This window comes from Silurus meridionalis, chromosome 27 (genome assembly GCF_014805685.1).
Source record: "Silurus meridionalis isolate SWU-2019-XX chromosome 27, ASM1480568v1, whole genome shotgun sequence".
NCBI classification, from domain to species: domain Eukaryota; kingdom Metazoa; phylum Chordata; class Actinopteri; order Siluriformes; family Siluridae; genus Silurus; species Silurus meridionalis.
Window position 1 is genome coordinate 5,317,914 of NC_060910.1, and position 23,647 is coordinate 5,341,560.

The 23,647-nt window shown below is 37.5% G+C and overlaps 1 protein-coding gene across 1 annotated transcript in view; it reads left to right on the forward strand.

Moving 5' to 3' along the window:
* LOC124380915 (regulator of G-protein signaling 3-like) overlaps nucleotides 1–23,647 on the forward strand; it is a 35,406-nt gene that overhangs the window by 6,285 nt on the left and 5,474 nt on the right. The window contains exons 4-22 of the mRNA XM_046842232.1: nucleotides 1,703–1,753; nucleotides 2,370–2,428; nucleotides 2,853–2,947; nucleotides 3,436–3,504; nucleotides 3,632–3,695; nucleotides 4,655–4,745; nucleotides 6,039–6,106; nucleotides 9,195–9,276; nucleotides 9,415–9,520; nucleotides 10,897–11,075; nucleotides 11,626–11,674; nucleotides 11,797–12,052; nucleotides 12,160–12,243; nucleotides 14,033–14,144; nucleotides 16,716–16,759; nucleotides 19,131–19,253; nucleotides 21,275–22,027; nucleotides 22,790–22,860; nucleotides 23,223–23,327. Of these exons, the coding sequence (XP_046698188.1) occupies nucleotides 1,703–1,753; nucleotides 2,370–2,428; nucleotides 2,853–2,947; nucleotides 3,436–3,504; nucleotides 3,632–3,695; nucleotides 4,655–4,745; nucleotides 6,039–6,106; nucleotides 9,195–9,276; nucleotides 9,415–9,520; nucleotides 10,897–11,075; nucleotides 11,626–11,674; nucleotides 11,797–12,052; nucleotides 12,160–12,243; nucleotides 14,033–14,144; nucleotides 16,716–16,759; nucleotides 19,131–19,253; nucleotides 21,275–22,027; nucleotides 22,790–22,860; nucleotides 23,223–23,327 (2,461 nt within the window). The remainder of the gene's footprint in view (nucleotides 1–1,702; nucleotides 1,754–2,369; nucleotides 2,429–2,852; nucleotides 2,948–3,435; nucleotides 3,505–3,631; nucleotides 3,696–4,654; nucleotides 4,746–6,038; nucleotides 6,107–9,194; nucleotides 9,277–9,414; nucleotides 9,521–10,896; nucleotides 11,076–11,625; nucleotides 11,675–11,796; nucleotides 12,053–12,159; nucleotides 12,244–14,032; nucleotides 14,145–16,715; nucleotides 16,760–19,130; nucleotides 19,254–21,274; nucleotides 22,028–22,789; nucleotides 22,861–23,222; nucleotides 23,328–23,647) is intronic.

The following is a 23,647-nucleotide window of genomic DNA, read 5'->3' on the forward strand; positions in this document are numbered from 1 at the left end:
ACTAATTAAAACTTCCATCAGCGTAAACCTTGTTTCAGTATGAAAACGGCATTTCAAAAAGGTTAAACATTAAAAAATGGTATTATACACATATTGCAGTAAATAAGTTATTTTTGAGTGTTTAAAGTTCATCAACAGGTCGATTGTAAGGCCATCCACCCCATGTTTTACACTCAGCTGAACATGTCTGTGTGATCTTTCAGCTCAGGCACACAGAAGGGAGGAGGTTAGAATTATTTTTATTGATTTCGATAGAGTTTTAGCCTTCTTTAGTCATTCAAGTTATTTGTTACACGTGAAAGATAGATGGCAAAAGTGATCTCAGATCATAGACCGTAATTTTGCAGGAACAACAACAACAGCTGACACACCCCCTGTGCTCCTTTTAAAGCAGCTCTAACCAATCAGAGCTCCAGCTGCCTTATCAGCATTTCAAAAATAGAAAGGCGGTTAAATGTATGCCTGCCTTCTGTTATCTTTTGTCCTTGGCTAAATGTGCTTAAATTATTTCAAGTGAGACCCGTGAGTGATGAGTGATGTTTAGCTTTGGTATTTTTTGGTATGGACTGTGAACAAACAGAGAGAAAGCTCTTTGGGTGGTGTAACAAATGGAATTCTCATTTATTTTACAAACTTGTGGTGAGTCTGCATTCTTTCAAACTATTGTTTTAACTTAAATTGCATAGTTTTATAAAACAACGATCTATCTATCTATCTATCTATCTATCTATCTGTCTGTCTGTCTGTCTAACTCTGTCTGTCTGTCTGTCTGTCTGTCTAACTCTGTCTAACTCTGTCTAACTCTGTCTGTCTGTCTGTCTGTCTGGTAAATGTTTCTTGAATTGATGAATTGTTCGGATGAATCTTGAATTTGAATAATGAAGGCGAGAGGAATGGCATCAGATCAACCAATAATCAACTAGTTGTCTAAAATAGGTAAAAGGTGAATCTTGTGAACCTTCATTTGGCAACAGAGCAAAAACACAGAATTACAATTTCTAAAAATGGAGATACAACCAAGAAATGAACAGACCCTATTACAGTACAGTAAAAGTGTTAATCCTGTCTGGTCTTTTGCAATCAATATCACTCAAATATGCAGTCAAATAAATAGATTTGTGCTGCTGAAATTCATAGATGCCAAACATGCGAATTTCATCTTTGTGCATTTTCAATCTCTGTAATCCAAACCATGGTTTATATCAAGAAATACTGACTGAACATGACTAAACATTTTGACGATCTTGTTTGTGAACAGCGACAAAATGTTTAGTCGTGTTGTCAGTATGACGCTGCACAACTTCAGTATTTCTTAATATAAACTATTGTTTGGATTACAGTGATTAAAAATGATTGCACATTTGATTTATATTGATTGCAAGAGACCAGACAGGTCTACTGACAACATGACTAAACATTTTGACGATCTTGTTTGTGAACAGTGACAAAAAGACATGTAATTCTGATGGGAATGAGATGTACATTGACAGAAATACTTTTCAGAGATAAACTAAGGATTTTAAGAAAAGTACTGGCTTTTGCAAGAAATCCAATGTGTTGTGCTCTTTGTACACATTGTTTTGATATATGCACTTACTGGTTTGCAAAAATTAAGGATGATTTGAGAAATGCTCCAAAGCAACTGAGAAAAACTGTAATACGTTACAAAAACAGATGTTTAAAATATATGTTTTTCCCGCAGGTCAGTTAAAATTGACTGTAACTCCAGTAAATGGCCTGCTTCATGTTCATAGTGAGTACAATAACCCATCATTATCTATCTATCTATCTATCTATCTATCTATCTATCTATCTATCTATCTATCTATCTATCTATCTATCTGTCTGTCTGTCTGTCTGTCTGTCTGTCTGTCTGTCTGTCTGTCTGTCTGTCTGTCAAAAAATTTCCATTTACTTCCCTGATTGCTCCCTGAATATATGGTTTACATGGGATGATAATAGTGGAAGCTCTTCAGTGACCTGCTATGAAGCTCTGACCTCAACCTTGGCACCCCAGACCTCCTCACCTACATCAGTACATGACCTTACTAAAGCTTTTGTGGCTGAATGAGCACAAATCTTCACAACCACACTACCAAAATCTAGTGGTACATCATCCCTGAAGAGTGGTGGTCGTTATAACAGCAAATGGGGATGAAATGTGGAATTGGATGTTCAAAAAGCACACACCATCATTTGGTTAGGTGTCCACAAACTTTTAAATTCATTAAGGGATAAAAACTACTGCTTTTACACCGCATTGTTCGTTTGAAACACTTGAACGTTTTGCATTTTTATTTGGATAATTTGTGTCGTGTTTTGGCAGAAATTAATGAACAGATTTCACTTGTTTATTCAAAAACCCACAGTTCTGGAAGCCAGGGGTCTGCTGGGACGGGAGTGCAGGCCGTGTGACTCATACGTCAAGGTAGGTCAGTTAATAATGTACGTTGTGTGCTTGGTACAGACAGATCTCATTTACATAAATTGATACATAAATAAAAAAAGTGAACAATGCAATATTGAAAACGAATATTTAAACTTTAAGTGTAGCTTGAATTTTTCAGACTGTGTTTTGAAATTGATGACAAAGTGATATTAGTGTTGTCACCGATCCCTATCATGTTACCCTCTACCCTCAGACTGAACCCACTTTCAAATCCTGAAGCTTTTGGGCGGGAGATTATAAACCCAAAGAGTATTTGGGTCAGCTGTCTGTTTAGATACAGCATAAAGGATCCAAAATACAATGTGTTGGGTGACATCACCTGGGTCCATGACTTAAATGGCTTCATGTTAAACTTAAATTTCTGAGTTCAAATAACGCATTAATGTGTAAGTTACTATTTCAGGTGACTTTAGTTCCAGATGTTGACCACAGCAGAAGGCAGAAGACAAGGACTGTCATCAACTGCAAGTGTCCTGTCTTTAATGAGTCCTTTGTGTTGTAAGTACAATAATCACCGTATGCCTTAACTGATTTTTTGATATAGCAACAAAATAACAAAAATTACTACATATCATTAAATATTCCAAATAGCAGCTGAACATGTGCAGGTAATAATTTGGTGTATTTAATGCTGAAACCATGTTTCTGTTACAGAGCTTATTTGCATACTAAAGGAAAATATTGCTATGAAGTTATGCAGCCTTATTACATCTGCTTTCAAGCACAAAATGAATGAAAATAAAGAGCAAGCTAAATGCCACATTATCTTATTTTATAGTGTGTGTTGGTTTGTTTATTTTTCCTTCTGTCATTTTTTTCTAACTCTAAATGCATCTCTTGAACATTGGACCTATTCCTGCTGAACACCCTGCATAAAGGGAAAAACGTTCCTCTTAGGACACAGGAGCCTTTTGCAGAGGGGCGCAATTATTATTTTCTTCTACATGTTTTGCGAAGTAAACAAGGATTTTGATGTTTCTATACAGAGACTTAGGTGAGGACAAGCAACTGAAGAGACTGATGGTGACCGCTTGGAATCGTAGTCGGACATCTAGGTGGCTCTTTTTTCTGTTTTGAATAAATTTGTGCCCAATTTTTTGAGCAAACCCACAACAGATATAATTTTTCTTTCCCCATTTTTTAAACTTATGTTATACTAAGAATTGGATGTGTTTGTTCCAGCAGAAAGAGTGAGTTCCTGGGCTGTATGAGTTTTGGTATTAACTCCCTCATCACTTCTGCAAAGGTATAAATGTTAGTTATAATATATGAAATACTGCTAAAACAGTCCTGACCCTGATAACCCTGACCCTGTGTCTTGATGACTTCTTCAGCAATTGTGATAGATACTGAACACTGCAGACCAGGAAAATTCCAAAAGAGCTGCAGTTTTGGAGATGCTCTGTCCTAGAAATCACAATTTCACCCTTATCACTTACATTTTTCTCTCGCCTATTTTGTTTTGCTTTTAACAAACGTCAACTTTGATTACAAAATGTTCACTTGCTGCTTAATATATACCAGATAATCAGGTGTTTTCAACTTACCGGTTATAATGTCATAATGTTATGCCTGGTCGGTGTTTATAAAAATATATATTTAACAATTTCCCTGTGGGATCAATAAAATATTCTGATTCTGATATAATTACAAAGGCCTAATATAGATACTATGGATATAATGGTCTTTGTAAGGGCAATTTCAAGGCGAAGATATTTGTAAAGAAAGCATTGGGTTTCATTTGTCTGGTCATCTGCTGATAGCTATAGGGAATAATTATGGCAGCATAAGACAATACTTAATAGGCACTAAGTAAATAAAGAATAGAAGAATAGCTGTTATTTGTCACATATACATTACAGCACAGTGGAATTCGTTCTTCGCATATCCCAGAAGTTGGGGTCAGAGCACAGGGTTGCCCATGAGACAGCGCCTCTGGAGAACAGAGGGTTAAGGGCCTTGCTCAAGGGTCCAAGAGTGGTCATTGCTCTTGATCCAAGCTTGATAATTTTTTACGAGGGCTTGAACCCCCCCGACCTTCCGATCAGTAACCCAGCACCTTAACCACTGAGCTACCCCTTACACAAGTGGATATTTGATTTGTATAAAAAAGTATTTATTGCATTTTCTTTTTTGCACTCTCTGTCTGTGATGATGTGCTGCTTCTGGACATGTGAAAGATCTCACTTTTTTAATTATCTGCAGGAGATCAAGGGTTGGTATTATCTCCTGGGTGAGGAGTTGGGCAGGAACAAACATCTGCGAGTAGCTGCACGACGCATCAAGCAGTCTGATGGTGAGTTAAGATGATTATTTCTTAGCTTTTTTTTGCTACAGATGATCTAATATTAGCCTGCAAAGTATTGAAATGCCTTTTAGTACTGAAAAACAGCATCTCTAATGCATGCCCTATACTAGGTTTTATTTCTTTATCATTATATAGTTAATGACGTTTCAAAATTAAAATGCTAACTGGAAATTGTCTGGATTTTTCTCATTAATAAAAGAAAACCCTGTGTAGGTTTTATATAAATGGCTTTATTGATTTTTTCGCTTTTTAGATGCTGACTAAGTCAATAATAAGCATATTGAACTCATGCATTATATTATATTGTATCTACTTGGATTTTTTTTAAATGTGTTCCACTGAAATGCCATCCTTAAAGTACTTTTTTATTAAAACCTTTCCTTCATACAATGCCAGCATCCTTGCACCTTTCTCACACTACCAGGCTGAGCTTAGTATAGGAGCTAATGTGTCCAAGCATAGCGCAATCACTCTGCGCTATTCAGTAACAGTGCAGCTGTACACAGGCAGCATTTTTTGTGTTTAAAATACTGAAAAACTTAATTGAGTGTCCATGTCGGTTCAAAGCTCCCTTTTCTCTGCCCTCCTGTAGAGACATTCATTCAAAGGGACGAATTCAAGTGGGTGTGACGGCTTGTTTTTGTGTTTAAGTGAAACATTGTGAAGATGCTCTTATTAGAAGTGAGCAAGGAGAGCCCTGAGAATTGTGGTGTGTGTGTACAAGGATCAAGAGATGGAGTGAGCCGGAGGACACGTGTGCCTTGTGTGAAATCAGAAAAGATACACTTAATTAGAGAAAAAGATTGAGAAAGGAAAAGAGAGAAAGAGAAAGAGACAGAGGGAAAGAATGTGAGTGAGAGAGTTAGGGTATTGGGTCAGACCTTAGGGGAGAAAGGCAGCTGTATTGTGTCCCCAGCTGAAAGCAACTTCAATGAAGAAGGCTTAAAAAGACAGTTTCCTGGGAGAGATGTGGGGGGAGCCTGTAGCTGGTAGATTGGGATAGGGATAATGGATTGAGAGAAGTTGATCTCTCTCTCTCTCTCTCTCTCTCTCTCTCTCTCTCTCTCTCTCTCTATCTATCTCACTCTCACTGGCTAAAGCTCCTTGTGAGATGAATAAAGGCACTCTCAGTCTTTAACTCCATTTCATCTCGCAGGCATTGTTGACCAACGTGTGACCGCCTAAAGCCGTGTTCCGGGATTCCTCGAAGCCTAGAAGCAATGTTCTCGAAGGCCACAATTTCCTCCTGGGACTCATGGGATTCTCTTGTGTATGTTTCAGAAGCTGCTCTGACAAACCATGGTGCTGGACCTGATATTCCATCGCCAGAGGACATGCAATCATTAACTGTACGTAAGCTTTTAACTTCAATCCTTTAATTAGGTAGTTAAGTAATGATTAATAAAAGAAAAAAATGGAATGGTAATAATTCATCACAATTTATTCAGTCAATTTAGGAGCCAATTAGTTAATTGCACTTTATCACTTTGTTGTTGCATTTCAGTCTCACTGTATCCCGCAAACCAGATTAAATAAGGAGGACAAATATTTGTATTATAAGATTATAATTGTAATATAATTTGATTAATTGTACATCTTTAATTTTATGGCTGGACTCGTATACATCTCATATAGTATAAAGTTAATAAAAGGCAAAAAGTATTTGAATGAGGACACACAGAAAAAAAAAAAAAAACCTGTAGAGTTGTTATATATATTTTATTCAGGTATGTGTGCATTTTCATACATTTTATGACTGTATGGTGCTCCGCGTTTCACATCTATTTACTGTATATGTTTATATGCTACTTGGTGCTCCTTAGTGACGGAAAATAGCATTCAAACATTATACAAACTGCACATCTTTCATGTAATATAAATATTTTGACCCTGCATATTTCTATTACTGTAAATTGTGTCTGTTTCATAGGATTACGACGTGGATTGCTAATGATGAGGTTTTCACAGTGTTTTTATGCATGTGATTAAAAAACAACATAGGATATCATTAATGGCATATTGTAACAGTAGAGTGTTAATGCAGAAGAATTGGGAGGGGTGTGATTGTGGATGTTATACACAATCTAGTATTCTTCATTGTTCAGCATCATCTTAAACACACACACACACACACACACACACACACACACACACACACACACACACAGGGATCCTGTCATTTGCTCGGTCTCTCTCTCTCTCTCTCTCTCTCTCTCTCTCTCTCTCTCTCTCTCTCTCTTTCTCTCTCTCTCTGTGTCTTTCTGTCTCTGTCTTTTACACCCTCACACTGATTCCAAACCCGCCCATCCACTTTAGCGTGCAGCTTTTCCCAGGCCTTGCTCTCCAATTGGGCTTTTCTCTTCAGACAAAGCTGGGAAACGGGAAAGGCTAACAAAGTGCTCGTAATAGGAAGCCCGCCTCTATGTGTTGTTTATGATTTATCTCCTTTTGAGTTCCATGCTATTGCCATTCTGTTTGTTCTTGGCAAATACATGTTTTCCTACCTAAAAAATCTGGAAACTGACAAAAAGCCAGTCATAATCAGAGATTGCTTTCCTTCCTGATTTACTGTAATGAGACTTTTACACACTGGAACTGTCTCCTGGGTTTTATTAGACTCATAAAAATGCAGTTTGCTGATAAAATCTTGAGGAGAATGGATCTAATGAAGACGCTTATTCACCGCTTTTGTAGAACGAACTATGATTTTTTGTTGTGTCAGCGCACGTTTTCACATATATTTTGCTGTGTATATTTATCCTCTCATGATTTTGCCCTACTTGTTTTTTGACACGTACAGGAGAAAGTCCCGCTGTAACACCTTGCTGACATGTGCCCAGCTTAAACAAACATGTCTTTAATGCCCCATGGTCATAATGGATGTTTGGTGTTTACACGAAATCAGGCCTAGCAGAAGAGGCAGACAGAGAGAGGGAGAGAGAGAGAGTATAACCACTACAGCACCGGCCTGTTCAGGAAACCTGTTGGCTTATCAAGTGCAGCCATACTGCCTGGCCACGGCCTGGGGGGTTGGAAGGTTACTTCCTGTGATTCTTTTATACAGAGCGGTTCCCATGAGCGGGCATGCCGAGTTTTACTAGCACCTCACTCTAAGCAACAGTGCTGTCGCATGCCGTGATCCAGACTTTCTTAAAAGTCAGAAGAGCTATAGGGGAGTTGTATACATGTGCACACAGGTGTAGGTCAGGAACTATGCATACCATTCATGGATTGTGCAGGTTCTGCATCGAACGCAACTTGCCTCAGGTTGGTGTTGCTGTTTGTTTTATTATTTTTTGTTGTGGGATTGGGAACGCTGAATATTGGAGAGCTTTATGTCATTACTGTATAGGAAATGGTTTATATGTGGAGTCATTTATTTAGTGAATAATTTGTGAGATTTTTTTTTTGTATGGTCCGTTTAATGTAAGCATTAACTAACTCATGAGTTATAGTTCGCTCGTGTTGTGTCTCATGTCAAACTGGATTTTAGGGAACACCAGACATTGAAGGAGAGCTGCCTAAATTTGTAAAAGTGCACAAGGGAAATATAATGAATGCTAGATTTAGAAGTTCTTGTTCATTGATGAAGCTGCAATTACATGTGTGTGCTTTAAACATGAAAGAGAGAAAGCATAATGTATTGCTGGAAAGCACAGAGCCAGAACTGATCATTATTTCAGTGCTGTACTTAAACCAGCTGACGCAGAGCAAGCAAAAAAAAAAAAAAAAAAAAAAACAACGAAAGGAATGCTTCAAAAATGTTATAGTACCGGTACTCTCGTCTATACCCCCTATCTTTCCACTTAATTGTTGTCTACCCAGTTTCATATTCATGCAGAACATTTTTTCCACATTTCTCTATTTAGTTTGGCACCCACTTCTTTTGGCATTTCACCTCTGCCCTGTCCAAATATCCCCCTCTCCACTGTTTATCCAAACCCTGGCACTTTTCAGAAGCAACTCATTTCCCTTTCTTCCCACTGAAAGTGAAGGCCTCTCTACATCTCCCAGCAACATGTACATTTTAATATCTCAGACAGTTCAGGGCTGTTTGGTGACATTTGAACTCGACTGCTGCTGGGATACTGTATTTCTCACATCATGGACAGCTTCTTTACTGTGTGTTTCGCTTGACCTTTTTTTTCTGTTGTTTCAGCAAAAATAAAAAAAAGACTTTTTATGCACATTCTATAAAATCTTGCATATAGTGCATTTCCTGGAACAATGTCACACTTTACTCAGTAATTAATGCCAAAATATTTAGACTAGGTCCACACTCAGGTCTTGAGTAAGTGAGTACGTGGATTTCCATTAAGCTAAATTGGATCTGATCCAGACCGTGATTGCTTGACCTTACTAAACACATGCAGTGAGCTAGTTCATTTCCCACACACTGTGTGATAGTTTTGTGCTGGCTGATGTATGTTCATACAGGTTACCATTTTAAGAGGAAAGGATGGTTTTGGATTCACTATCTGCTCAGACTCCCCTGTGCGTGTACAGGCTGTGGACCCAGGTCAGTTCTGTCACATTCTAGAAAGTTCTTCATGCAAAAGAAAAATGAAAGATGCATTTTTACACATTGTATATATTTTTTTGTATTGTGTAATTTATTGTTTTAACTAAAGTGTTTGGTTCTTTGTCATGCTTTAAGGTGGACCAGCTCACCATGCTGGTTTGCAGCAGTTGGACACAGTGCTTCAGCTGAATGGCCAACCAGTAGAGCACTGGAAGTGTGTGGACCTGGCACATGCCATCAGGTCTGTCACTCTGGAATTATTAATATCACATAGCTGCTGTAGGGAATGATGATATAATTATTAATCATGAAGATTAGATTTGGTTTTCTGTATTTATGCTTTAAAGATTTACAAAGTGCTTCATTTCTAATAAATGACAAGAATATTTGAAATTTCTTTTAAAAATGAACTATATAAACTTTATTAACTAATGCAGTTCATCTATTTATATTTTCCTCGTTTTTATTGTAATGCCAGCAGTGAATTAAATAGATTGTATTATTATTATTATTATTATTATTATTATTATTATTATTATTATTATTATTATTATATCATTATGCTTGGCTGAACTCAAATTGGCTAGACAAAAGTTGCTAGTCAAGCAACAAGACCCCAAAAAGCTTTATTTTTTATTTAACTTTTTGAACATTAACAATAAGTGATGCATATTACACATCAGAAACATTTCCATGTCAGGTTTCAGAAACTGTGATTTCAAAGATTTCTTCTAGTTTAAGAAACTTCTATTGGCCAAAACAAAAAGTTCAACTGTCATCCAAGCTGAGAACATGTTCTTATTTCTTTATGCAGGTATATTAAATAAACCAATGAACTTCACTCTGATCTTACATCACTCGTGACATAAAATACTGCATTTCTCTTTTACAAATGGTTATGAATTCTTTGGCCTCGTAAGAAATCTTATAGTAAAAATGATATATCAAGCATAGTAAGCCAGGCTGTTCAGATGTCTAAATTCACAGCATTAGTTAATTTATTATAAGAGTTCTCTTCTATCCCTTCCCTGCCTGTTTATGCTGCATATACATATATATTAAAAATGTTTTAAAGAAATTGCTGGAATACAGTTAATATATTGGCACTGGCATTTGATGTCTGAAAGTTAAATTGTATAATGTAAAAAGGCAAAAGAACAGGAGTTACACCATATTTGACAGTAAGCATAAGATGTTACAGACAGACAGGTACAGACAGGAAAAACAATACAGCTTTATAACACTTCCACAAGAACTAGTGTTGGGGAATACCCCATATATTTTAAATTGGTTAAACTTCGGAAAGTGTTAAGGCCATAGAATATCATACATCCTTATCAAACCCTTCCCTGAGCCCTTGTTCTCTGAGGTTTGAGACATGTGTTATCTCTCAGGAAAACAATGTTATCCACTGCTTTCAGGACAAAAATATTGATCATAGGATAAAGCTGATTGGTCAAGTTATATTACTCTTTGACACTGTAATGTCTCTTTCATTTGTCACCTATTTTTATAATTACAATATAAACAGTTTGCAGTGCCCACTGTGCAACTAATAGTAAATAAATAGTATATTTCTTTGTTGCAATCCTATAAAATGTTTTCTCCTCACTTTAGAAACTGCCGGAATGAGATCACTGTGGTGGTCTGGAGGACAATGCCAGTCATGAAGCCCTACTATGAAGGCCTGATCCATAGGCCCTCATATAAAACCTCTGGCTTTGACCCTCTATCTCCCGCCACCAAGAACCCAAAACAAGACACCACCTCTTCTTTCCCGACCATCCAACCACAAAGTAAACCATCGTAAGAAAGGAACAGCTCAGAGAGTGCAGGAAACGGAACCAGGGAGCCAAGATGGTCATGGACAGGGAAACGGGAAGAGAATGACTACAAAACCCGTACACAGACCCTCAAGGGCACTCGTGTGACATCATCGAATGGTGACAATTACATCATCTTGTCCCCTGTCAATCCGGGAAACCAGGTAAAGATTAATCCATCTTGTGATGTGATACACATATTCTAAAACACTACAGTGTTTTTTTTTAGTTTGTTTTACAATCTTATTAATGCTATAGATAGGAGTTTTTTACCATAAGCTGCTTTTCTGCATGGCTTGAGCTCTGATCTCTGAGCTTCAAGTGTTTTTAAATATTCTAGATATCTCGTTTTAATTAAGATCTCTCAAGATTATACATTTACAACTCTAACCTGTACATCGCGTCCAACATGTAAAGTTTAATCTTACCTACTGGACCTGTTTACCATATTCATATTATCACTAAATGAAGCTCATTTGTAAGATGAGACTGCTTTATCAATAAGCGTTTCTTTTGTACTTAGATATTACAACCTGTTTATCCAGACACCGATGGAACACTGGGAACACTTGGTAAGACATAGTTTATGGTTATTTAACAATAGAATATTTGTAAATCAATAAAACAAGTTGATAAAAAGAAATGTCAGAAAAGCCCCCATAAAATAATACATATCAACTCTGTTTATGTTCAGGAGAATTTATCAGACTCACTCCTCGAGAGGCATTCAGCAGAGCACAGCCTACCTCCAGGACACTGAAGTGAAAGCGCGAGCCACCTTACGCAGGTCTCTGAACAGCAAGACGGCCACAATTCCACCCTCCTCATATAGACAGAGCTTTGCCAACTACCAGAACTGCACGCTCGTACAGTCACATGTTCCGCACTCCAGTTATGGCACTTATGTCAGCCTGGCTCCCAAGATTCTCATCTTCCCTGTGTTTGTCCAGGTAGAGGACCACGTATTTATTCATATGTGTTCTGTATATAATGTATCGTATGTAATGAGTCGACTGCTCTGAAATAGATTGGTAATTTGCCATTTTTGGTATTGTAGCCACTAGATCTATGCAGCCCGGAGAGAACGCTGCTGTTGTCTGAAGAGATGATCCTTCATGACAGCACAAAAATGGCACTTAAGGTAAGGACAAAAATGCTCCTCAGAAATGGTTAAATAGCTATGATATGACTAGTGGCCTTTTCTGTTGTTTCTGTTTTGTGGTGCTTGTTTAAAAATACTAAGCAACACTCTAAAAAGTACCTATCACAATTTCGTTTCACTTACAAATGTACTTTTTCTTTTATAAATGGATTCCAGACCTCCAAACCCTTCAGCAGTGATTTCATTTGCCTGCCTTTCTAGATATCACACAATTTTGGGGCAGCATGATCATTGCTTTATTTACCTTCATAGAATTATCATTGCAAACAAGTGCTAATAGAGGCCAATTAAGGTAGAAATCAAACCCCATGTTTAGTCTGTGAACCTTTTTTGTGGAAGAATAGCAGCAAAAAAAACAGCTGGAAAGTTACAGGGTTTGCCAGTGTTAGTTTAAATGTGCTCTGTGGTTGCCAAGTGTAAATATAAAAAGTGTGTCTATGATGAACAGAAACATTTCTGTTGTAAAACATTGCACATATTGGCAGAGGAAAATAAGCATTATTATGTGGATAATGTCTGAACATCAGAAATATATGCACACCATGCTGATTTCTTTTCCCCTCACAAAAATGCTGAGAAAAATACAACTGGCCCAAATCTTCGTTTTAGGTCTTTTGTGTGTTATTTAAGATATTGTTGGTCTAGAAATTTAGCAGGAACATGTCAGCCCTGGTTAGTTATTTATTAGCTCTTAAATGTGCAACAGTTTGCACCTGCTGTATCAAGCACAAGTGAACAAAGTTGCGTTTAATACCTTTTATGCTGGATTTAACACTATTTATACCATGTATGCTGAATTGCTGCATGTTGTTCACTCTTTAATGCCTTTTACTGCGTTACAATAAAAAAATTAAGAGTCGTGTGACACTAAATTTTGTGCATTTAATGTTGACACTGCCTTGCAAGCTGGAAATATCATTATTTAATATTACTTCTCAGCTCCTTACCTCTCTAAAAAGGATAATATATATAAACTCTGTGGTACATAGTACAAAAATACTGGTCTCATAAGCAGCTATGTCTAATCAGATTGAGACATGGGCCATGAGACACCTAGGTTTGAGTTTTCTTGTGGCAGCAGCTTTTGAGAAACTCTGGGTTTGAGAATAGCCTGACCTCTAGATAACACAGCTTGAGTCATATTGAGAAAAGATAAATCTCTTTGTGCCACAATAGCCACTCTGATCCATGGTGTATCTATAGCAATCCTGCCTTTGTTTTTTGTTCGTTTCTGGTGCTGTCTCACCAGGAGTCCACTGTTAACTGACCTTTATTCCCTTTTGAAGCTCTTGTGAAGACATGCTGAGGAGTTTGGCATTTGTAAAGTTTAGAGTGTTTAATAAGAAGAAGCTGTTCATCACTATCTTACAATCGCCTAGTGGACTCCCACAAGTACATTTCGGTTTGTAAGAGAGAGAGATAGAGTGTATGTGTGTGTGTGTGTGTGTGTGTGTGCGTGTGCGTGTGCGTGTGTGTGTGTTATTCAGCTGTGGAGTTTACTAGATTGGCCTTGCTCCATGCTGAATTAGGAATCAAAACAAACACTGAACCAGCTGGCTTTTCTGTGGGAATCAAACAGATTGAAGATGAAGCATTGTCAATGTGGAGAGTCTGCAACAGTATTTTCAGAAAACAAACCTTCATATCTTGTCTTATCATATTTCTTGTCATCCGAATTATACTTAAAAGACTCCAGTGACCATGCATTATTGGCATCCTGAGAATGGCATCTTCAAATTTAATGATTGTTGACGATCTCTCTCTTTAGATCACGGTGTTCATCTACACTGACCTAATGCTGCTGACTAGAGAGGACGAACCTGGAAGATGCAACGTGCTTCAGAGTCCTTTATACCTTCATCAGATCCAAATGCAAGATGGTATGTATACACACGTTTTTAAAACACAAAGAAAGATATATTTTTTTGTGGTACTCTTAGTATTCTGCTAGCTTTATGCATGTCGGTGAGCTTATGGAAGTCATTGAATCATATCCTTTCCCCTAGACATGTCATAAAACGTTTGAGGTGAATGCGTAGGAAAATTATGGAGAAATTATATTATTAGGAAATACAAGCAAAGGAGAAAGAGGGTGGACAATAGGAAGAATAAAGATGGAAATAAATAAATGTAAAATTGATGAAGTGATGAAGACAAAGAAAAGAAATAGAAGAGAAATAATAGAAAAGTAATTTTCCCTGCTTTACTATTCCTTACAAGCAGCGAATTACATTATGGCAGTTCTTGCACTACATCCTGCATGGAACAGATACTTTTGTGTGCATGTTGACTTACCTCTCGTTCAGAGCACAAGTTTTCAGTAGGGCTCAGATCTAGAAATTGCGAAGATCATTTTTAGACAATGATTTTTGTGTTTGCTTGAATAATCATATTGCTGATTTCTCTGAATGAACCTCCTGGCAGAGGTAATCAGGATTTGGGCTGAAATATTCTAGTACTTTTTATGCACTGAATCTATACTGTATATGTATGTAAAGCTGCTTTATGACAAAATCCTCTGTACCACCAACCAGACAACAGCAGCCCTCAAGCATCACTGATTGAGCTCAAGAAAAAGAAATCAAGAAGCTTTTATTGGCATTTCAACCATATATAGCTGATGCAGTACACAGTAAAATGACAACATTTCTCCAGAACCCTGGTGCTACATAAAACAAACATAAAGCTACAGCACACAACATAGAGCTACATTACACAACATAGAGCTACATCACACAACCTAGAGCTACATCACACAACATAGAGCCACATTACACAACCTAGAGCTACATCACACAACATAGAGCTACATCACACAACATAGAGCTACATCACACAACATAGAGCTACATCATACAACATAGAGCTACATCACGCAACATAGAGCTACATTACACAACATAGAGCTACATTACACAACATAGAGCTACATTACACAGCATAGAGCTACAGTACATAACAGAACACAGAGCTAAGGACTAAAGTAAGTTGTCCTCACCACATAAAGTGCATTGTGTGCAAAATAATGCAAACAGTGCAGACAAAAGACACAACTCAAAACACTGCAAATAGTCAACATGAGACAGTGTAGGACAGATACACAAAACACAAAATAGAGCCACCAGTAAACCTACTGTATGATGTGTTATACAGTACAATGTGCAAGAGTGAACTGTAAATAAACACAAAATGTAAACAAAAAGTTGTGCAAAACAGCAGCTGCAGTCAAGTAGATGTCAATCAGCATGCTTACAGTTATAATATAGTTATAATATGGGTGGTGCTGAAGACATCGATCAGATCAGTTCAGATTTGTAGCAGCTCAGTAACACACAGGTGAGTGAGTGTGTTTAGCTCTTTATATGAAAGGAATTCTGTGTTTAACCCTTTTATGCATTTGGTGATGTTCAGTACTCCTATGTTATGAGGTGCTCAGTACTCTCAGGAACAATAGTGTTGTAATAAATGTGTAGTTTTATTTTTGTTTTTTAGGCTAATTGTGTGCTTTAAACCTATCACCAGATTTGTGCATATCAAAGACTCTCTTTTTAATTGAAAGCTCTTTGTTTTATTGTCATGGTAATGAAAGGCATTTTAAAGGTGTGCAACCGCATATTTATACCCCAGGGAAATAGGGATCTTTAATAAAGGAGACAATAGTTCCTGGGGATTGAGGATAAATGAAAATAATGTAAATTTTTCTGAATTAATTGTTAACAATGTGATAAAAGAATAAATAATATAACAACAATAATAATACTAATAATAATAATTATAATAATATAAACAGCTTTACTTACTGGCCTGCTGAAACAAATAACCCATAGTTTGAGCTGCTATATGTTTACAGGATTGAGAAATAGACAGCTGTGTGTATAAGTGTGTAAAAGTGTATGAAGCATCTCTGCAATGATTGTTTAGATAAGAGGGGATGTGAACAAGCTCCACCCTGGATTATTTGTGATTGTGTATATGAGCCACGGCAGCACTCAGGAAGGAGGCGGCAGGGTTTGTGTGTGTGTATGTGTGTGTGTGTGTGTGTGTGTGTGTGTGTGTGTGTGTGTGTGTGTGTGAAATAAGAGAATTTTCCTGAGACTGGCTGCCGAGCTGCTTTGCACTCTGTTGCTGTGTCCGCCATAAACAATAGCCTTGTCTCCGGTAGAGTCAGTCCCAGGCTGCCTGGGAGGGTGTGTGTGTTATTCATCTTCCTGATGATGGATAGAAATATCCAAAAGACGTGCCACAGCAGGCATTTCTGTCTTTCTCTTGCTGCCTCTCGCTTTATTCAGAATATATTGCCCCTTTTCTATGGCAGAGCATGTCAACGCCTAATGGGGTTTTGTTACATTGATGTGGGTTTTGGTGAAAAATGAATAATGGGCTTTAAAACCAGCCGTGCATTTGTCTAAACATGAAGTCAATTTATAATGTACATATTTCTGTCTTTGCAGTTCCTGCAGACAAGCTGCGCCTGTATATCTCATACAGAGTAGAGGTAAGAATGGATTAGAACACCTGCTTGTCATCTGTCAAAATTTTTAAATGCATGTGGTTGTGATTTTACAGTATTTTCTCATATTTTGAAATTAAGCACTAAATGCAGAGACGGCAAAAATACATACATCCTTCACTTAAGTAGAAGTACAGATACTCATGTTTTAAAATAATTGGGTAAAAGTTGAATACTGACCAGTTTTTTACTCAAGTTAAAGTAAAGAAGTTTGGGCTTTGACATGTACTTAAGTAAAAAGTTACTAGCCATTACTACTACCTGTTTTAGTGTCATACTGGTAACTGGACTTCATGTCATATTAATATTAGGGCTGTCAATCGATTAAAATATTTACTCACGATTAATTGCATGATTGTCATTAATCAACTCACAGTTTTTATCTGTTCTAAATGTAAATTAATTCTTTCAAATTTTGTTATACTTTAATCACCATGGGCATGGACATATTGATTCTTTACGCAAATCTATGTTTATTATTCGTGAAACCAAATAGGGCATGGAGACAAAATATTCTTGTAAATGTTTGAAAGTAATTATGAATGTTTTAAATTACGTAAATTATCAGGACACCAAATGGAACCTTTGCTAATTTTCCACACGGACGATTAATGATGATACTGGTGATGATACTGGTGATACTGGAGAAACTGTACCTCTTCTAACTTTCATAGGGGTTACATAATCAGAGAATATTTGTATTTAATATGAATTTGTTTATTTAAAAGTAGACTTTTCAAGCTTTCTATACATATATTATTATATCTGTGAGGTAAATATTCACTGAGATTCAGGTTGTTTTATTTGTGTGTCTGTGAAGAGAGATGACAGAGCACAGCGTTTTGTTGTTATTTTAAAAGTATACGAATAAAAGTAGACACTTTACAGATTCGAATGATGTATTGCTCTTATCAGTACGATCAAAAAAGACAAGAGTAATTAAAGTTCATTTCGCGTTATGAGGAACAAATGCCGCAAAAAGCGCCGGTGCGTTTGTCGTTCATCGTGTGCATCATGGCGGATTTTGGTGCTGATTTGACACTTGGCACATCAGTAAAACGAATGTTTAATGATTAAAAATGATCTGTGGTGGAGTTTATTTATTTTTGTATATCTGAGTAAAGAATGGATGTTGTGAATAATCGTGTGTTGCGTTGAAGGTTTTAATTTTGCCTTTAATTATTTATTTATTTATTTATTTATATTTTTAATAAAAAATGGTCAAACAGAAATTGTAACTGTAGGTGGTAGTTTAGTGGTTAAGGCATTAGTCATTGGATCTGAAGGTCATGAGTTCAAAACACAGCTACATCAAGCTGCTATTCTTGGGTACCTAAGCAAGGCCCTGAACCCCATAGCTGTTATGAATGAGATAAATTTAAGCTATTCTGTATAAGGGCATTGCTAAATGCCTTAAATGAAAATATATATTTCATTTAGCGAAGACACATAATAAACAAAAAAACATTTGGTATTGAGTGTAAATAAGTGTCTTTGAGAGATTTTAATGCTTATTGGTTTCAGCTGCTAAATATCAGTAAATATAAATAATAATTATGTCCAAGACAGTTTTTACAGTTCATGTTTTAGGACGCAATATGAGTGCTTAGTGTAACAGTGCTGCATTCAGTGTTAGTTCTGTCTCTGTCTGGTGTTATAAAATGCTGTTCTGAAATGTTATTTAAATGAAATATTTAAAAAGAAATCGATTGTAATTAAGTCAATTCAATTTAAATTCCTTTTCAAAGTAACATCACAGCCCTGCTGTACAGGATCACACCATGCATTCATGCCCCTTATTAATATCATTAGCACGCTGAATTTCCCAGGCTTTTACAGTATGTTAACAGCATCTCCATGCTGAAGTGACTCTTCAGTATGCCATGACGTTTGTCACATGCGCGTTTGTTCCAAGCTCCTCTCCCAGAAGAGTAGACATGTCAGCAAGACAGACGGCTCACTCCAGCTAATACACGCCGAGGCGAAGCGTTAAACACACAGCCATCTGCCCATCTCCCTGACAACATCTCTCTCTCTCTTTTTTCTCTCCCTCTTTCACTCACAAACACAAAACACAGACTGTGATACATGAGTGGCAGTGTGTACTCCTCTTCTTTGCCTTCTCTCATCTTTTCTCTCCCTCACTCGCTCTTTCTGTCCATCGCTTTTGCTCCCTCACCTCTCATTCAGTGCAGCGTGTGAGACAAAGGTTGCCTTTCACAGCCGGAGCAGTACAAGGACACACATAATAAACCCTGACAATAAAGCACATATCGGCTGCTCTCTGCCTAAATGGAAGAGATGTCCTTTCTCTTTTTGCTCTGTTTACCTTTCGTTCTCATTCTTTTTTTTGTAGAGAACTGAATGTCTGTTCAGTCTGGAGGCCTTTTCAGCTGAGCAGAAGAGACGAGTGTACCAATGTCTGAGAGACAACATCAACAAGCAGCTCACACAGAGAGAAAAAATGGGTTCAGATCAGGTACAAAGCACACACCTTTGTCTCACAGACATAACACACAAACTCAGCATCACGTTTGCAAGACACTTTGTTGTGTAGAACCTCTCTTAGGCAAATCTTTGCTTTATAGTTCAGCTTCAACCAAATATTCAATACTCCACTAGTGTGTGTTTAAACAGGTTGCCTTTTAGAGTCATTTCATTCCTTTCGAGGACGATGAAGGAGGAAATCTGATTTTTTTTCCCCTGTTATCTCTCATCTCTGCTGCAACTCTGTGCCCTCTGGGCTAGCATTAGCAACAATTGATTCAGCCGCGTTATCATTAATCAGAGCGGCACAAACAGATACACACATGCGACTTAGAGAGGGAAAGTGAGGGAGGGCAAAAGGGAGGGAGGGTGCAAAGGGAAGATGTCACAAAGAGCCGTTCCAGTGCTGCTGCCTTGATGAAAGAGCACATTATTTGTTTTTAGGAGACAAACACGGGATCATTAATTAAGGTGAGGTAATTCTAATAATGCATTATTTGATTTTTTTTTACTGATAAATCTTTAGAAAATTTGCTTGTACCTTTTATGGGTTTTGCTTCATATAAGTTACAAAAGTAAAGTACATTTTAAAGCAAAGATCAGTTTTGGCATATGATGTTCATACATTTGGTAGATTTGACATTCAGCCAGGATTGTTGTTTTCACAATATTGCTATCATAAATCTCATGAGGTAAAGCTTATATATTCTGGTATATAGCAGATATAGCATTTTTGTATAGATGTTTGTCAAACATTGTTTAGTTTATTCACTGCAAAAGCTCTCAGCATGTTCAATACTCGCAGTATAAGTGATTAATGTTGGACAAGTAAGTATTATTGCCTTAATGCTGTATAAACATGCTGCAATTTCCTGGAGTGGAACGTTTCAGTGTGTGCATCTGTCTGTAACAGCTCAACTCATGACTGCAGTAAAAGCGTTCATGTGCGGTTTACATTAGTAAGTCTTCTTGTGAGTAAATTTACACACACTTGGACGTTGGATACAACATAAATGTTTTCTTCTAAATTACACAAAGTACCTGAATCATAAATCCCTTGCATGAATGTGTGTAAATTTATGTGATAATTATCCGAATCGTATTTATGAATCTGGCTCTCATCAGCACCGACCTGAATGATTTAATTAGCATCCTATTCTGCACAAGCAATGATAGTTAGATGAACTAGTGTGCAGTTCAAAAGGAGCAAGGTGATGTAACTGTTATTCGTGCAGCCAATTTTGTGCAAGATGCTAATATTTAGAAATCAGTGCAGCTGATTGCCAATATGATGATCCCGATTTTTTTTTGGGCTGATATGTTTGGCCAATTTTCATTTTCCCCTTCATCGCGTAAAATCTACCAGTTAAGTAATAAAAAGTGATACGGAAAATTGCAAAAAATTCAACATTTATTTTACAACACAAGACTCTCCAATCAGTGTCCTTATTAGCAGTTTTTGGTACCCATGCCTACCTGAAGCCCAAACTACGTGAAAGCTCGCTAACAATACAGTTCCAAAAAGTTATTTGCATTCTCTTTCCAAATGTTATTTTCATTCTCCCTCCAAAAGCAGCATCAAATTTAACCAACTAAATATATATACGGTTAAAAGGTTAGCAGGCAGAGGGGAGATTACAGGGTTATGCCAGAGGGATGGCAATCTGATTGGTGCAAGATACAGTGTCACATGTTCCACATCTATGTTTAGCTGCTCGCAGGTGCACCTGCCTATTAATCGACCAAACGTTCAGCACATTCGGTCGATGGCAATTAATTTAAAAAATGGCAAAATCTGTTTGATTACTCAGCTGGCCAATCAATCGTTCGACCTGAATTTGTAAGTTGCTCTGGATAAGTGCTTCTGCCAAAAGCCGTAAATGCTGTTATGAAATTTGGGAAATCGCTGCAGATTTAAAGTAACAAATTATCTAAAGTAACAAATATCTACGAATGAGTAATTCATTAATTGTAAAATTATTGTTAAGTGCTTGTTAAATGCTTTCTTGGTAGATGCTGGAGCCAAAGGCCAGCGATCAGGCTGACTTGGGATTGCTGGGCTTTGGAGCACACAGTGTTTCAGAGCCATGTTCTCCATCCCAACCCACCTGCCCCACTCTCAGTGGTCTAACCAGAGCGAGAACCAGCATCCCCTCAGAGTATGTTCCATATCCCAGTGAGTGTCTCCAACCTATTCCTACACTGGGAGACACCTCTAAACCAGCACACATAGAACCTGCTGCCATCTGGAAGGAGAGAGTGAAGGAGCCAAAGCGAGGTGAACAGCAGCCAGAGTTTGAGAAGAGGGAACAGGGTGAAGGTGAAAGCGCCAGGCCTACATCTTCATCCTCCTCCTCATCACCACTCATCATCCCGAAACTGTGCTTGGATCGCTCCTTCAATCCAGATGCTCTCACATCACCTTCCACTGATGACGATGACGAAGACCTTGAAGAGGAGGAAGAGGACAGCGATGAAGGCTATCTGAAGCGGAGGAGTCTGGTGGAGATGTCACCTGGCAGGGGGCAGCAAAGTTCAAGGCTGTGCGTCCAACGATCATTGCACCGGCGCACGCACAGCGAGGGCAGCCTGCTCCAGGAACCACGCTCACCACGCTTCATTTCCGACCAGGCCATACACTGCATGGAGAACAGCAGAGAGATGCAACAGCGCTGGACTGTTCCCTCACCACAGACCCTGAGAAAAGAGCTCACAAAGAACCGAGGATCTGTACATCAGATCTGCCTGCTCTTCACTGGTAGGAGGGTACGTTTTCCCCCTTCACTCAACACAAACTCATTAGGGTATCAGTGTACTAAAACTGTACAAAGTATACAGATTGACATGGTCTGAGTGACATTGTTTTTGGTTGTTGTTTATTTTTTAGAGACTGCTGATTTAGATTTTACATAGAAAGAGTAAAATCTTGTCCTACACAAGTAATGTTAGAAGAACAGTACATTTTTAGTTAAACTTATCAGCTGTAGACTTGGATTGCTGTTTTTGGATGACAGAAGCAGAACCTGAAACTGTCCTCTGCTGCTGTAGCCCATCTTCCCCAGGGTTTACTTTTGTTGTTGTGCATTCTCAGATGCTTGACTGTATGTTTGTAAAAAGTGCTCATTTGAAAAAATTTAGCCTTCCAGTCTGGCTATTTTATTCAGACCTTTCTTATCAACTGCTGCTCAATGGATGTTTTTTGTTTTTCACACCACACCTATAAACATTGTTTTGCTTGAAAATCTGAAATACTGAAACCTGGCCCATCTGGAACTAAGAACCATGCAGTGGAAGTCAGAAAACACATTCAATCCCCATTGGGGTGTTTGATATAAAAATAACCTTAAGATCTTTACATGTATCTCCTGCCACATGATTGGCTAATAAAAGTGATATATTGCATGGCGTTTTAGTGTTTTTGCATTTCTGTTGTATTGGGGTTACTCCTTCCATTTTATTTCACATATCAGGGCACCTCTGATTTAATAAATGTACGCAATATTAATGCATTTCCTTTCACACGTTCAGGTTTGTGGTGAGCCGAACTGTAAATGTCAAATCGGGAAGAGTGGCATGAAAAAGAAGAAATCGAAAAATCTGTAAGTCATAGAGTTTTTTTTATATAATTGAACAAATGTGGGTTCGTTTAGCCAAATGCTCAACATATTCATTTGTTGAGGAATAGGCATGAATACCGCATATTATTTTATGCAAAAAAAAAAACCAAAAAACTGTTTAATACTTGATGCCTTCAAAGTAAAGTAAATGATATTGAAAATCTTGGCTTTATATCACATTGAAATCTAGCTACTGTCCATATATTATTAAGGACAAGCTTTTTCACTTTTTTCTTAGTTTTTGCCTTAACACACAAAACAAGTAAACCACAATTGTGCACTCAGCTAACTGGTGAGCAAATCTAAATTCTAGGGGAAGTGTTTAATTTCTTTCCTTCCTGCAGTGCAAAAGATATGAAGAATCGCCTAACCTTTCTGCGGAAGAAGAACAATGACAGACCCGGAAGCTATCCATCCAGCAAGCTTGAGAAAGTCCTCAAATCAGAGAAGTTAGTTCAAGTGTTTACTTCCTCTATTACCAGAAATGATTCCAAGACAAGATTAGTCATGCTGTAGAAAAGTGGTTTATCAATACTGTGAATTTACACTTCCAGGTAATACAGCTGAAGAATGTAAATGTAAATCATACTTACAGACAAAGTTATTAAGGATTAAGTTGTATCAGTGGTATTGGATGTGGAGAAAATGTACAGAATGCAGGATGTTGGTCTTAAATATATATCGTATTTTTCGGACTATAAGCCGCTACTTTTTTCCTACGTTTTGAACCCCACAGCTTAAACAACGAAGCAGCTTATTTATGAATTTT